The sequence below is a fragment of the Aythya fuligula genome, chromosome Z (genome assembly GCF_009819795.1).
Source record: "Aythya fuligula isolate bAytFul2 chromosome Z, bAytFul2.pri, whole genome shotgun sequence".
NCBI lineage: Eukaryota > Metazoa > Chordata > Aves > Anseriformes > Anatidae > Aythya > Aythya fuligula.
Genome location: NC_045593.1, coordinates 10384731 through 10397700, shown reverse-complemented (window position 1 = coordinate 10397700; position 12970 = coordinate 10384731). Strand labels below are relative to the sequence as shown.

The 12970-nt window shown below is 40.1% G+C and overlaps 1 protein-coding gene across 7 annotated transcripts in view; it reads right to left on the bottom strand.

Annotated features, from left to right (window-relative positions):
• Positions 1-12970, bottom strand: part of UNC13B (unc-13 homolog B) — a 212908-nt gene that overhangs the window by 148289 nt on the left and 51649 nt on the right. For 4 of the 7 annotated variants that reach the window (XM_032205600.1, XM_032205604.1, XM_032205601.1 and 1 more), the window contains exons 8-9: positions 7354-7389; positions 581-803 (exon numbers count right to left, since the gene is read on the bottom strand). In XM_032205600.1, the coding sequence (XP_032061491.1) occupies positions 581-803; positions 7354-7389 (259 nt within the window). The remainder of the gene's footprint in view (positions 1-580; positions 804-7353; positions 7390-12970) is intronic. The other 3 variants (XM_032205602.1, XM_032205603.1, XM_032205606.1) reach the window with 1 other exon arrangement.

The following is a 12970-nucleotide window of genomic DNA, read 5'->3' as shown; positions in this document are numbered from 1 at the left end:
CTGATATAGGGTCAAAAAGTTAATTTAGAGCCAGTAAACTTATCTTTCAGGCAACCCAATGGAAAACACACTATTCAACAATGTTGCATGATAACAGAAAATAATCTGTTGAAGACTTTCTCCTTAAATATGCTGCTTTGGTAGAGCTAATTGAAGAAGAGGAGCTAATCTGAAACAGAAAATACATTTGCCCAAAGAAATAGGGGCATATCCTAATAGGATAAACTCTGCCAGACAGGGCTTTGTGAGCACACTGAAGCGTTGGTACCAGAACAACCTATTAGTAAGTGTCCTGGCCTTCAAAAGTTAAGGAAAATGTACAGACAAGAATAAATGACCTCATAGTTGAGGTATATCTTTAAAAGGTAATTCACTGAACTGCAGGATCTGGTGCAATACATAGTCTTACAGGTTTTTCCTGGTTAACAGTTAAGTCCCAGTGTTAGCAAAACATATCATACCTTCCCAACAGAAGCCTTTTAGAGCCATTCTGCTGCCCTCCTCTGCTAGTACAACACCTTCAGGTTCTGCTGTGGAAGAGTAATGGGAAAAGAAAAGCTGCCCAGAAGGCATCACCCACCTGACGGCTACATGCTCACGATAATCCAGGTCATAATTTTGTAGGGAGTCAGCACAGGATTCCCGCAAGACTCCTTGCTGCTGCAGGCGTGATGGTACGGTGAACTGGTGCACAGAGGCATTGGGCTGAGCAGTCGTGTGGTACGGAGGAGGAATGCTGTTACTGGTCTCGCTGCGATAGTCACTGTCTCGATCATCCACAGCACTGTCCGCATCTTCAAAGGCTAAGAAACAGAAGTAGTTAAGGGCACGGCTCTTTAAAGTTGCTTTGCTGGGACAGTGAAGCTGATTTTGTTTTTAAAAAGCTACCAAAAGAGTCCATGTCTGTAAAGGATGGACATCCACCTGGTAGCTGGTTATAAACTCTGGTTCCCTCAGTATGTACCAAGGAGCTCCAGCAATTGCCTCCTCACCTTCCTTTACACCTCCTATCATAGGATTTTTCTCTTTAGTCTTTGCTAATAGGCAGATTAAAACATTTTTCATAAAAATCAGAGCAGAACAAAATAAACAAATCAAAAACAATAACTCAACATCAAAACTTACAAGTTCTTTGTTACTGCCAAAATGAACTTTTAGATGCTGGGTAAAAATATTTCCTTATGAAAAGGAGCTCTTTCTTGGAAACTTTTATTCTGTTTAGCTGTAATGTCGTCTCTCCTCTCAGCCGTCTTAACCGCTGTTATAGCATTTTGGATTTTTCATTTGAAATGTGGTTTGTTTTTTGTTTTTTTTTTTTGGTGAAGGTCTTAGTTTAAGTTAAGAGAAACTAATGAAAAACGAAGAAATTCAAGGCAGTCAGCATGGAAATCAGGACTGGGAGAGCAGCCCTGCCTATACACAATTGCTAGCTCTTACAGGGGAAAAATGCTGCATTTAATACACCCAGATACATTAGCCTGTTAAATTTAGTAGTGAACACTAATGATAACCTTCACAAAGCAAAAAGCTCCGCTCCCTTCCCATGAATTCATCTCTCTGGAGAGGCACTTTGCTTGCTAACCCTTCAGAAAAAGAGAACAGCAGAAAGGGTTCAAAAATACAACGCTGGTCTACGGCTGTGTTTGGCTGTGCAGAATGCAAGGTTATCTTTGCAAGCTCAAAATGAGATACACACACACGTCCCCATACAGCAGTGGAGTGCACCATTAACATGCTTGAAACAAAGGGAAAAAAATAGCCATTATTCACTCTATCCACCACCACCATCCTGTTTAGAAAGGACAATCAAATTCGTATGCACCCCTGTGGTAAGTTATTCAATGGTCTGTGGCCTACACAGCCATTCACCCTGAGGCTGAGCAATGAAGTGAGAGTGATGTTTTCGTGCCAGATCCTCTAAAAAAAAAGTTTACACTGCTGCAAATAGGATGCACAGTCAGGGAATGCCTTTTTTCTTCCAGTAGTGATTTCCACCCCACTAATTTGATTTCCATTTTGTTTCATCCAAAGTAAAGGGCATTCTTAGTGATGTTTTCTGTTCCTTTCCACCTGAGTCAGGTTACTTCAATGTCCTAAAGTGGATGGAAAAGTAGAAAACAACCCCAGTTGAAAACATGCCTACAATCTACGAACTGCTTGAAAAAGCCTGGCTCTACCCTCTTACCTACAGTCAATTCAATTTGATTGTCCGCACTGAAAACAGAGATAAGCCTCCTGCTTTTTAGTAGTCTAAATGCTGCGTAGTTCTTGTCAGTCTCTAGTCGATTGAATAAAAATGAAGAGCAATCATATACTGCTTTATTCAGCTTTGTTAAAAGTGCAACGTCCATCAATTTTAATACAGTTCAGTGCTTAGAAGAAATACTGAAGAAATGGTACACAAAAAGGATTTGAAATGCCAAACCTCTCTGAAAAGCATCACATGTCCACCCTGTGGAGCAAGAAGTGATGTACTGGTAGACCACAAGGCACACACCACCCTCCGAAGGATAATGAGCTATTACTTAGATGAGCAGTCTCATTGCTCAACACTTGAGCCACCACTGTCTAATGTACAATAATTACTTTTGTAAAGTAATTACAAAAATTATATTAAAATAATTATTTTTGTAGCAAATAAAAATCTGCAGTACTATCACCTGCATCAAAACAATAGTAAATCCAGTAGATTTACTAATACTGGGCCAAACTTACTACGCTGATGTGGTAAGACTCACACGATCATGGTCATCGTGCAGACCAGCAGGAAGCAAAGCACAGCTTCTCTGGATGAGTAACTCAGACCAGCTGATGGCTCAGGGATTTCCAAATTCCCCAACCTGACAGTAGCAAAAGCACTATCTGGACTTATTATCCAGTCATCACATCCCACCTCTGTACTACTGGGCCCCATTAACCAATTGCCTCACCAGTTTTCTCCACGGAGCTTGGAATCAGTCAGTGGATGCCCACAGCTCTGATAAATGCAGCCAGCTGCTGTTGGAGGCAATCCCCTAACCCTAACCTATGGCCTCACATTCCTGCCTGCTTTATGCTGGCTCTAGCATCTTGTCCCTAAGCAGTGAGCAGGGTCAGATGCCAAAACCCTTTTGGACTGCAGAAGGGGTTGGTTTCCATCCTAAGTGGCTGCCAACAACCAGCCAAGCACCAGCTAACCTTCTACTACCCACCTAAATATGACAAGAACTTCACAGCAAGCAAAATTTGCCACTCCCCTGGGACACTGTCTCTGGTTGATCTTCTTTCTGCTCCTTTTCTACAGGAAAGGTAATATACATCATGTCTCAAAAGATTTTCCCTATGAACCACAGTATCTCTAAGCAACATCTAAAAATAGATGTTGAATGTTAATCAAACATTTGCAGCATCTATGATTATTAAACTTGGCACCAGAATTTCTCTCAATTCATACTGGTGTATAGCATGAGGAAATCTCTTTGAGGTCCTCACACAAAATGTCTCCCTGAAGTCAAGTTTAAAGGATGCAAGGCTCCAGCTACCATATCATCAATGTGGCAGGAACACGTTTTCTGTTATGTATGTCCCATGCACCTACCGTATCTATAGATGTTAATACCAGGCACAAATCCTCAGCAAGAACTGATTCGTAAATACGGCCAACACCAGAAACTTAGTCACACTGAACTGCACCTACCTTATGAGCAATCTCACTTTATTTAACAGAAATGTTCCCAAATGAAGGCATTGATTAAGACTGATTAAGAGCACCAAAACCTGGCTCATACGTGGCTTACAGCACACATTACCCCTGCAAGAAAGTACGTTGCAAAGTGTCTGTACATGCTGCCAATCCCATTCGTTAACATACTTGACACTTCAATTTTATTAAACAAGAGCCTGACAAGAACTTGCAGAAGCAGCTTTGTGTATACCAAATCTGTTCAAAAGGAGAAGGCGAGGGGAGGAAAATTGGACCTTACAACCCACATTTCAGCAAAATATCCATCACAACACACACAGTGTGATATTGTCTTCTTCACATAGATGGGACACCAAACCAAAAGGACAGCTGTAACTTGGCCTCAGTCTCTGAAGATCAGTTAACTCATAACAAGACACATAACAACAAACACCACAAAGTTAGTAATTGTTTTATCCCATGCTGAGAAATTTCACATGGACGGAAAAGCTTCCAAGGGATGAAAACAGGTTCTTTATCACTGGACCCACTGCCTAGAGAGTGGGGGGTAAGGCTGAATGGCAGGGCAAGGAGCATGCTGTTCATGTTGTATAACTGAATATTCATGCATATAGGCAGCATAAGAAGAAAACCTATTGTACAGTCACATCACAAAGTAGGATTTTACAGAGTGGGGAAAACAAGGAAAGGAGATGTGTTGAGAGAACCCTCTTCTCCAACACAAGCTGCTTCCTGAAAACCTTCTTATTCCTCTCCTGCCTCCAGAAGTTATTATTCCACTGCTGCAGGGCTGAATACATAGAGCTTTAATATACTGATATCAAAACCACTTTGAGCAGTCATGTCATGCCAGCTCTACTAGTCACATTTAACCTCACAACTTCCTTTATATCAAGCTTCAGGACGTGGCAATAGCAAAATCATTACAGGTGGCTGGAGGGATGCACGTTCACAGTTTCTTTAGGTCCCAATGTACAGCCTGAGTTCCTCTCAAAAAGCTGCATTCAGCTGAAATTTCTATCGGTGATGTGTCATCGGCCACTGAGAGCTGGGGTCCAATTCCCAAACTTAGAAATGCTTCACAAGCTTGAGTAAAAACCTGAATAAAAACAGTAAATACATCACACTCAGGTAATTCAGGAAGAAGGAAGTTCGTGCTAGGTTCTGTACTCCAAAACTCCACTTCTTCTCCAAAATAAGCCACTAAGCTTCTCCCAACTTCTGTCTATTTTTATAAGAACAAGGTAAAAGAGAAGACAGCATACTAACTGAATACATGACATTTGTTCCAAGTCCAGAACAGATCTGTCAGCTCCACACAACGGCATTTACAACTCACCTTCACCACTCTGCACCCATTTGAATTTCTTTTATAAAAGCCTCTTACAACTTCTTTCCTTAATCAAGCCTCAGAACCTGATATTCCATTGTCTACTGAACCATCAGTCACTTCTGACAACCGTGCAGCCTTTCTAAAATCTTATAATTAAAATGCATGGAAGGTTTAAGAGGACTACTGAAGTAACTGTGGGGATGAGGGGGTTGTCCCTAAAGGACACTAGGGCATTTTTCTGAGTCTATAGGTTTCCATACTAAAAACATAGATTTTCAGTAATGATTTAAGTGCAACTTTGCAGGTTATTAGTTCATCCTATTGCCTTCAACACTTAACATTCATTTCAAATGTGGATAATTTTAAGACAGCTAGTTTGCTATATTCAAATTTCACACTGAAGGCTTTCATAACCTTGTTTTTCCCACTTAAAAACAGTTTCTGCTGCTGAAACAGTCAATAGTTGAGAACTGGACTTACAGTTTGAAGTGCAAAGCATGTCTTGAATATTTACCCTACTTCCTTAAGTCTATGCTTTTCTTAGAATTAAACCAGGTCAGCAGCACAAGAAGTCCCTTTGCCAAAATGCCCTCTGTCTAACCAGCATGACTCTGGACTGCAGCACTTTTCTTGCAAGAAGCTCCTGCTAGGATAAAGTCTTCCAGGTACCATCATCCTGTTTCTGCCACTTCCTTTCCAGTTGCTGTTGCAAATTGACAGCTGTATTTTTCATGACAGTGCCAAGCTAATGGATTTGGCTTGGAAGCATCATCAGTGCTGACCCAAGCCTTCCTAAAAGAATGCTAACATGATTTCAAAGAGGACAGCACAGCAAGGATAAGGGGGAAGGAGGAACAGAGATGGAAGAAGTACAAGGCTCTTTAAAAGAAAAAATATAATAATAAAACACACACCAACACCCCAGAGAAACAGGTGACACACTCTGTACACAGCTCCCATAAATCTCTGAAAGACTAGCATCTAAGCATCCTCATTTCCCCCAAGCACAAAATTGGTAAAAAGAAGTTTAGCTAATGCTCACTTATCACACTTCTGAGAGCAACCCCACACAATTAAGACATCCAACACTGACAGCATTAGGAAGTCATTCAACATCATTAATGCCTAAAGAATTTCTGCTTTGATCACAGACAAGAGAACAAGGAGGACAAGACATGTGGGAGAAGAAAGTGGAAAGTCACTGGTGGAAGGAAGACTTTAAAATTCAGAACAGATCGATGATTTTACCTTATTCAGCTGTTTACAGGTTAGAGTGAAAAAAATATATAATTAGTGAAATACACTGTAACATTAGCTGGGCACCTTATTTAAATTACTTGGCTGTATTAGATTGCCCTTTCCAAATTCCATTATGTCTAGAACAGAAAAGCATCAGGCAGAATCACCTCCCTGCTGGCAGCAGCTGCAGTCATTGCTCTTTGCATGCTCCCCTCAGCAACAGACTCGCTCTTTGTTTTGACACCGGGAGCAGACACCTTCATTTAAAGATTGAAATACCAATCCTTGCAGGTCCTCCAGGCAGAAGCAGCCATGCACTGTAGCTTAAGCAGAAGCTTTGCCTGTTGCAGCCTGTGGGAATTCCAGAAAGTAAAGATGCTTCATGCACGTTTTCTGGGCAAATTAACAAAAACCTTGAGTTGTGGGGCCTCTGCAAAACTCCTGCAGCTGAAGACTCACTGGTGTGATAAGCCAGTTCTACAGATCACAGACAGCTGTGGTATCTAAGTTTTACCTTTCCAAGGCTGGTGAGCACTCATTAAAGAATAGCCTTACCACTTTTGCCATGGCATTGTCTCACTAAGCTCAAACATGCTACAATACCTGCTGCTCTCCTGTCTCACTGGTGCCTGCGAACTGTTTTCACTTTCAGATTTGCTCCTATTTGCAGTCTTCAGAATTTCTGTGGTCACTTCCAGTGTTTCTTCACATCTTACTAAAACAGTCACTTCTGATTCCCCTGTGTTTTTCAGTTACTTCAAACATGGACTTAGGCTTCACATATACAAAGACCAACACAAAAATGTGTACAAGCAGAAACCAGAATCATTTTCACAAGAAAAGAGGAATATTCCAATTCTGCTGTCTTCTCCTCAAATCCCAATAAAAGCACAAGCAGTTCAGCCAAAACAAAACTAAACAGTGAGGGGAAAAAAAAAATGGACAGCCATCCACACAAACATGAAGATTCAGTGAAAGTGAGAGAAAATATAATGGAATAGATTTTCTATATGCATGAATATTCCCACTTTCCTCATACTGGAGCATGCTGCATCATTACAGGATCAGGAAACTTGCAATAAGTTAAACTGTTACGTACTCAGCTGCTCTCCCCATCCGAAATAACTCCAGTTGCCTGCATGTAACACAAATGGCAGCAAAGAATAGGAATGGAAAAAGAAAGCTTAGAAAAGCAAACCACAAGCATACTTTTCATGTATTTAAAATGCTTTATAGATTGTGAGCTTGAAAGTAAGATTTTTTATTTATAAAAACAACATTAAATTCATTTTGGGATTTCCTGTTCACTGTCCAGTGTGTTTATAAGGCATTGTAAAAAATTAAGACCACTGTAAACTCTATAGATTATTAAGAAAACATGCATTTAGTAAGACAAATAGACAAAACATTTATCAACACACTGTGCAGCACAAGCAGCTAAACACCATCCTTCCTAGTACACAAATTATCATTACAGACGGAACATCCCAGAAAGCAGAATCCAGGTAAGATCCATACCTTAAGTCTAGACTTAACAGTGCAAGTCAAGTGGCAAAAGTTGTTTCATGTTTCAGCTTGCATCCCTTTTCCAGAACAAAGGTAACTCTGCACTGAAAGCACCACACCAGTAATACTAGCATGAACCACCTTGCAGAACTTACAACCCTCACAGCGCCTTATGGATGCAAACAATCACACATCAATTCTGCAACAATCAGCAGATCTCTCCACATTAAAATCAAAGGTGACAACAAACTCACACCAAAGCTTAACATAAGTTGGTAAAACAACCAAGTTCTGGCTTTTCAATAACCATGTTGTCATCTCAGGGTGACAACTCAGGATGATGGTGGTAATCCAACAAACTACTATGTATACTGACCCCTCGGAGCAATTTTTCAGTATGCATGCAACTTGCAACTCCAAAGAAAAGTCCCAGAACAAATATTTCTGGAAGATAGAGTGTAAAAAGAAACGTTTGCAGGAGTGTTGATATGCAAGTACAGAAATAAATAAATACAAATCCTTCACATGCAGGCAGCATAAAATTCTAGTGGGCTATTTCTTGCTTTTTGCTGAAATTGCTCTCTAAATTAAGCTCTCTAAATGAGGGAGAAAAACCAAGTCTATGGAGTAGAGCGCTAGCAGACTATAATCTGAGGCATCACAAATGCTGCTGTGGACCGGAGAAGCAACAAGTGCAACAAGCCACCACTCGGACAACTCATCTGAGCCTGTTGCACGCTGACAACATGGAGATGTACCCAGACACATCAGAAGCCTGCCAGGATCCACCAGACAGTGTTTACATGACCCTGACCACACAGCTATCATCTCAGACTGGTTTTTATAACAACAAAAATCCACAGATTGCCTAATGATCAGTTTTGACAGAGGCCTGAGTCTTTTCCAGGGGAAAAATACGAGGAGAAAGAACACACAGCCAAACTGGCAAAGAAAAAACAAGTAGAGAGATGTGATTTAGTAGCTTAGTGGGTAGCATTGATGATAGGGGGACTGTTGGACTAGATGATCTTGTAGGTCCTTTCCAACCTTGTGTTTCTGTGATTCTAAAGCACGTGAAGCAAGAAGAGATGGGATGGGGAGGCAATCAGAAGAAAGGGTACAGAAGCAAGAGGCAGCAAGGACAGGAGCATCAGAGAAGGCATGGGGAGAGGGCTGATGAGAGAGAACAAGTAGTAGATAGAGCTCTGCACTGAGCTTTAATTTGCTGTCATAAATAGTTCATGTAAAGGATGATGACTTCCTATTAATATGTAAGTCAGATAATGGCATATCTCTTTCTCATTCCTGAACAGCTAGCTGAAGCCAGTAGCACACAGGAGAACAACCTCAGCATCTTCTGCCATCAAAAAGTTCCTATCTCAGGTAAACAGCAGGAGTCAAAGGAAGACAGTGTTCGAACATTTGCAGCCCACATTACTTTTAAAGATCCAGCAAAACTCTGCAGAAGCACAACGTTATTGCACTCAGACAACACGCTACCAAAACCTATTTCATAATGCACAAATAAATGCACATCTAATATCCCAAAGCAACTGGGGACAAAAAACATCAGACGATACCATACATTTCCAAAACCAGCAGGCAGATTGGAGTACCACAGAAGAAGTGGAGTTCACCTGTGCTGCAGCTTTTCCCAAAGATAAAAATCCTAGACTGACAGCCTCGCTCCCTCAGGACAAAACACTAATCTGTACAGAATGAACAAGTTTCAAAGTAACACAAATCCTGACTCCTAAAGCCAGCTTCAACCATTCCTAGTCCTTGTTTCGTTAACAGCAACTGTCTAGGTGGCTGGCACAACACTACTCACAGTTGTAAAATGCAACAAGGATAAAACCACTAAGCACCGAAGACATGCCCCAGAGACGAGGTCTGTCCTTGGAGGAGAAATATTACCATCTGCCATAGAAGAAAGTGCTCAAACTGACAGTGACGTCCCTGAGCCAGCTACTTACCTCTCTACCTTACCAAGTTCCTCACATACAATATAAACATCCCCCAGATAAAAGCAGATTAGAGACTATTATTTCAATGCGCAAGACATAGCAGCTGATGCCAAGTAGGGTAGCAGAGAGGGAAGAGCAGCTTCCTTTAGATACCAGCTCCTTACCTTCCAAGTGTTCTCACATTGAGAATTTGGGTCATGCTACAACTAGAGACTACCTAGAAAGACAACACTGCAGGAGCAAGGAAAAAGATGCACCAAGAGAGGCTATGGGATTTTCCCAGCCAGCATCTCAAAACTCCACTTTTGTTTGTTTTTACTAACACCCACTTCACTTCAGCGTCTAACATTTTGGATAAAAGATGAATTTATTAAAGATTCAACACATATGCCGCTTCATTTAAGATTCAGGAGCTAACAGTATATATCTCAGTCCTTCAGCATAATCACAGAAGACCTGGGTTGACAGTCTTGATATTTTGAAGGTTAATGAAAACAGAATTTCTTTTTAGCCTTTTCAAGTTGTTTTCATGCTTCGTAGAAAAAAAATATATGAATAACCTCATTTTGTGAAGAAAAAAGGACCTTCCAAATCACCTTTGGGAACAAATTTAAACCTGTCCAAATCTGAATTGAAAACACCAAGAAGTCCAGACAAACAGAAAATGGAAAGCTGCAATTCTAAAAACACTCTGCAACAAAATATATTAACACTGGAATACACGATACAGACAAAGCAGACTAGTTACTGTGTGCTCTTAAACACCAACACTGCATGTCTCAGTTATCACATTATTTTGTATTCACAAGCTTCAGTATTCAAAAATGAGGTTTCATATAAACCTCCAATTAAGGACTAAGCGATGCCAGCAGCCTGGTGCCTTGGATGCTACAACATTCCTGTCATTAACACATTTTATAAAATACATTTAAGTTCCCACAGTTAGCTGAACATAACATATGCTCACTCTGTGCCTCAATTATGCAACTATTCAAGGAGGAACTCCTCCCTACTTCACACTGTCAAGCCTGGATCAGCAGGGACACTGTAGAAAAGCAGAATATTCCAAGTTTTTAATGCAGTCTAATTTGATTTCCTGCATGCCATTTTGTTTCACTGCTGTTTACAAGTCTCTAAAAGTGGCTGGGCCGTACTACACCCATCAGAACATTACCGTTCACTGCTGTCCACTTCTTACATGCTGATAAATTACTTAATTCTCTTCTTTCTCTCTCTTCCATGCTGAGTGAAGAAAAGAGAGCATCTAAACATGTTTATAAAAGCAAACTAAGCTCAAGAAATTACAATATACTTGGTGCTGATAAAAATACCGTTTATAGAATACAAACAGAGCTAGGCAGGTACTGAGCAGATTTTTCTTCTAGATTTCATATATCCCCTTTCCCTTCACTAAGGCCCTCCACACAATATACATAGATCTTGGAGTCTATAGAAATGTACTTAATTCCAGTATTTGATATACATCCCAAATTACACACATACCATTTTAATGAATAAGAGTCTAAAATATAAAATAACCATTAAACAGCATGTTAGAGCCAAGTCAGTAACCAGAATAACTGAAAGGGTTTCATACCAATCATCACCTTTTCCAATCAGTTTTTCCAATCAGTTTTGGAACACCATAAATGAGGAAGGAGACCTTCGCACAAAAGGAGATGAGAAAGCACAGGAGGGAGATGAGCTAGCAGTTGACAGGGACAAGGACAAGCACTATAGTACTACAGCTTCTCCTCCCTGCTTAGTACTCCATGCTTTCAACCACACTTTACTGAAGTTTAGCACGCAGTTTATATCGAAATTTTGGAGTATATTAATTTCAGTAAATTAAATGGTCCTAATGATCAGCTTTATCATAGCTGAACAAAATCAGACAGGGATAAGAATTTAAGCAGTGCTTGGACACCCTTGATGATGTGATGGTTATCCACAAAGTTATTGCAAGCTTGTGCAACTCATTAATACAGACAAAAGAATCACACACTGACTGTCAATTTTGGCTACAATGGAAAACCTGTAACATTTCTACCACTGCACTAATATTTAACAGATCTGCCATGTCTTAAGTTTCTGGGCTACCAAGTCACACAGACTATTTTGCTGAGAAATGTAGTAAACAAAAGAAGCAACAAAAGGTTTATATACTCCTCCTTGAGATACAAGTTTAGACTACAGTTGATTATCTAGCATTTCCTATGTGAATAAAGCAAAAACTAATATAATGTTGCACAGCAGCAGAGAAAATATATTTGGTGCCTTTTTTCTTCTTCAAGATTTTCAATCTTGACTTTCTGTACAAGACTCATTGTTCAAGGACGCATTCAAGGACGTATTTATGGCTTGCGTATAAAGCTGAGCTATAATTTTGGATCAGTTTAGTATCATTAAATTTAGAAAACAAATGGTTATAAATTTCAGATTAATTTTCTGTTATTGCTATGACACTGAAGGATGACTAACGATGTTTCAGAATCCATTAAAAAATCCCAGCAGGAAAAAAAAAGAAGCATTCATGAAAAGCACTAAACAAATTATGAAACCTATGTGATTAACTGAGCATTTACTTTTTTGATCACTGCTTATAAAGAAACATGTTACTATTAGCAGTGTTCAGCATTTCAGGAAGAGTTTTGAGGCTTATTTAAATGTTCCAGCATTTCAGGAAGAGTTGGGGCTTATTTAAAAGTCAAAGCTTCATTTCCTTGTCAAAACCTTTCAGAACACAGCACGTACTCTAGGAAAACAACTACCTAAGTATATCTGCAGGATCAGCAGCAAAGCCACAGAGCTGCTCTCCTCCAGAGTTCAGAAGTAGGTCAAACTTTGTTACTGTACAGCCTTCTAATATAGCCAGTATTTTTAACCTTCATTTGCTGAATACTTTTCCTTAGACACATTCAATCCCAAAGTAGCAGCTTTAGCCTAAATATGCAGGCAGACATTTTACAGCAACACTTCGAACCTGCTTTCCTTTGAGCAGACCTATCACTCTTCCACAGCCAGACCAGGCACTGAGAACTGCAAAGCCACAAGAACATTAGTCTCCCAGATGGGATTTATCCTAAACAATGAGGAACAGGAGTTGTCAGTCACCCAGAAGCAGAGAGGCCAGGGAATGCTGTTTTCCCAGCCCATCAGCTAAATCATCACACCACAGCTCATACAATGGTTTCACTTGTACAGACGAGCACTTTTATTTTGCCTAGCTTAATTTGAAAAGTC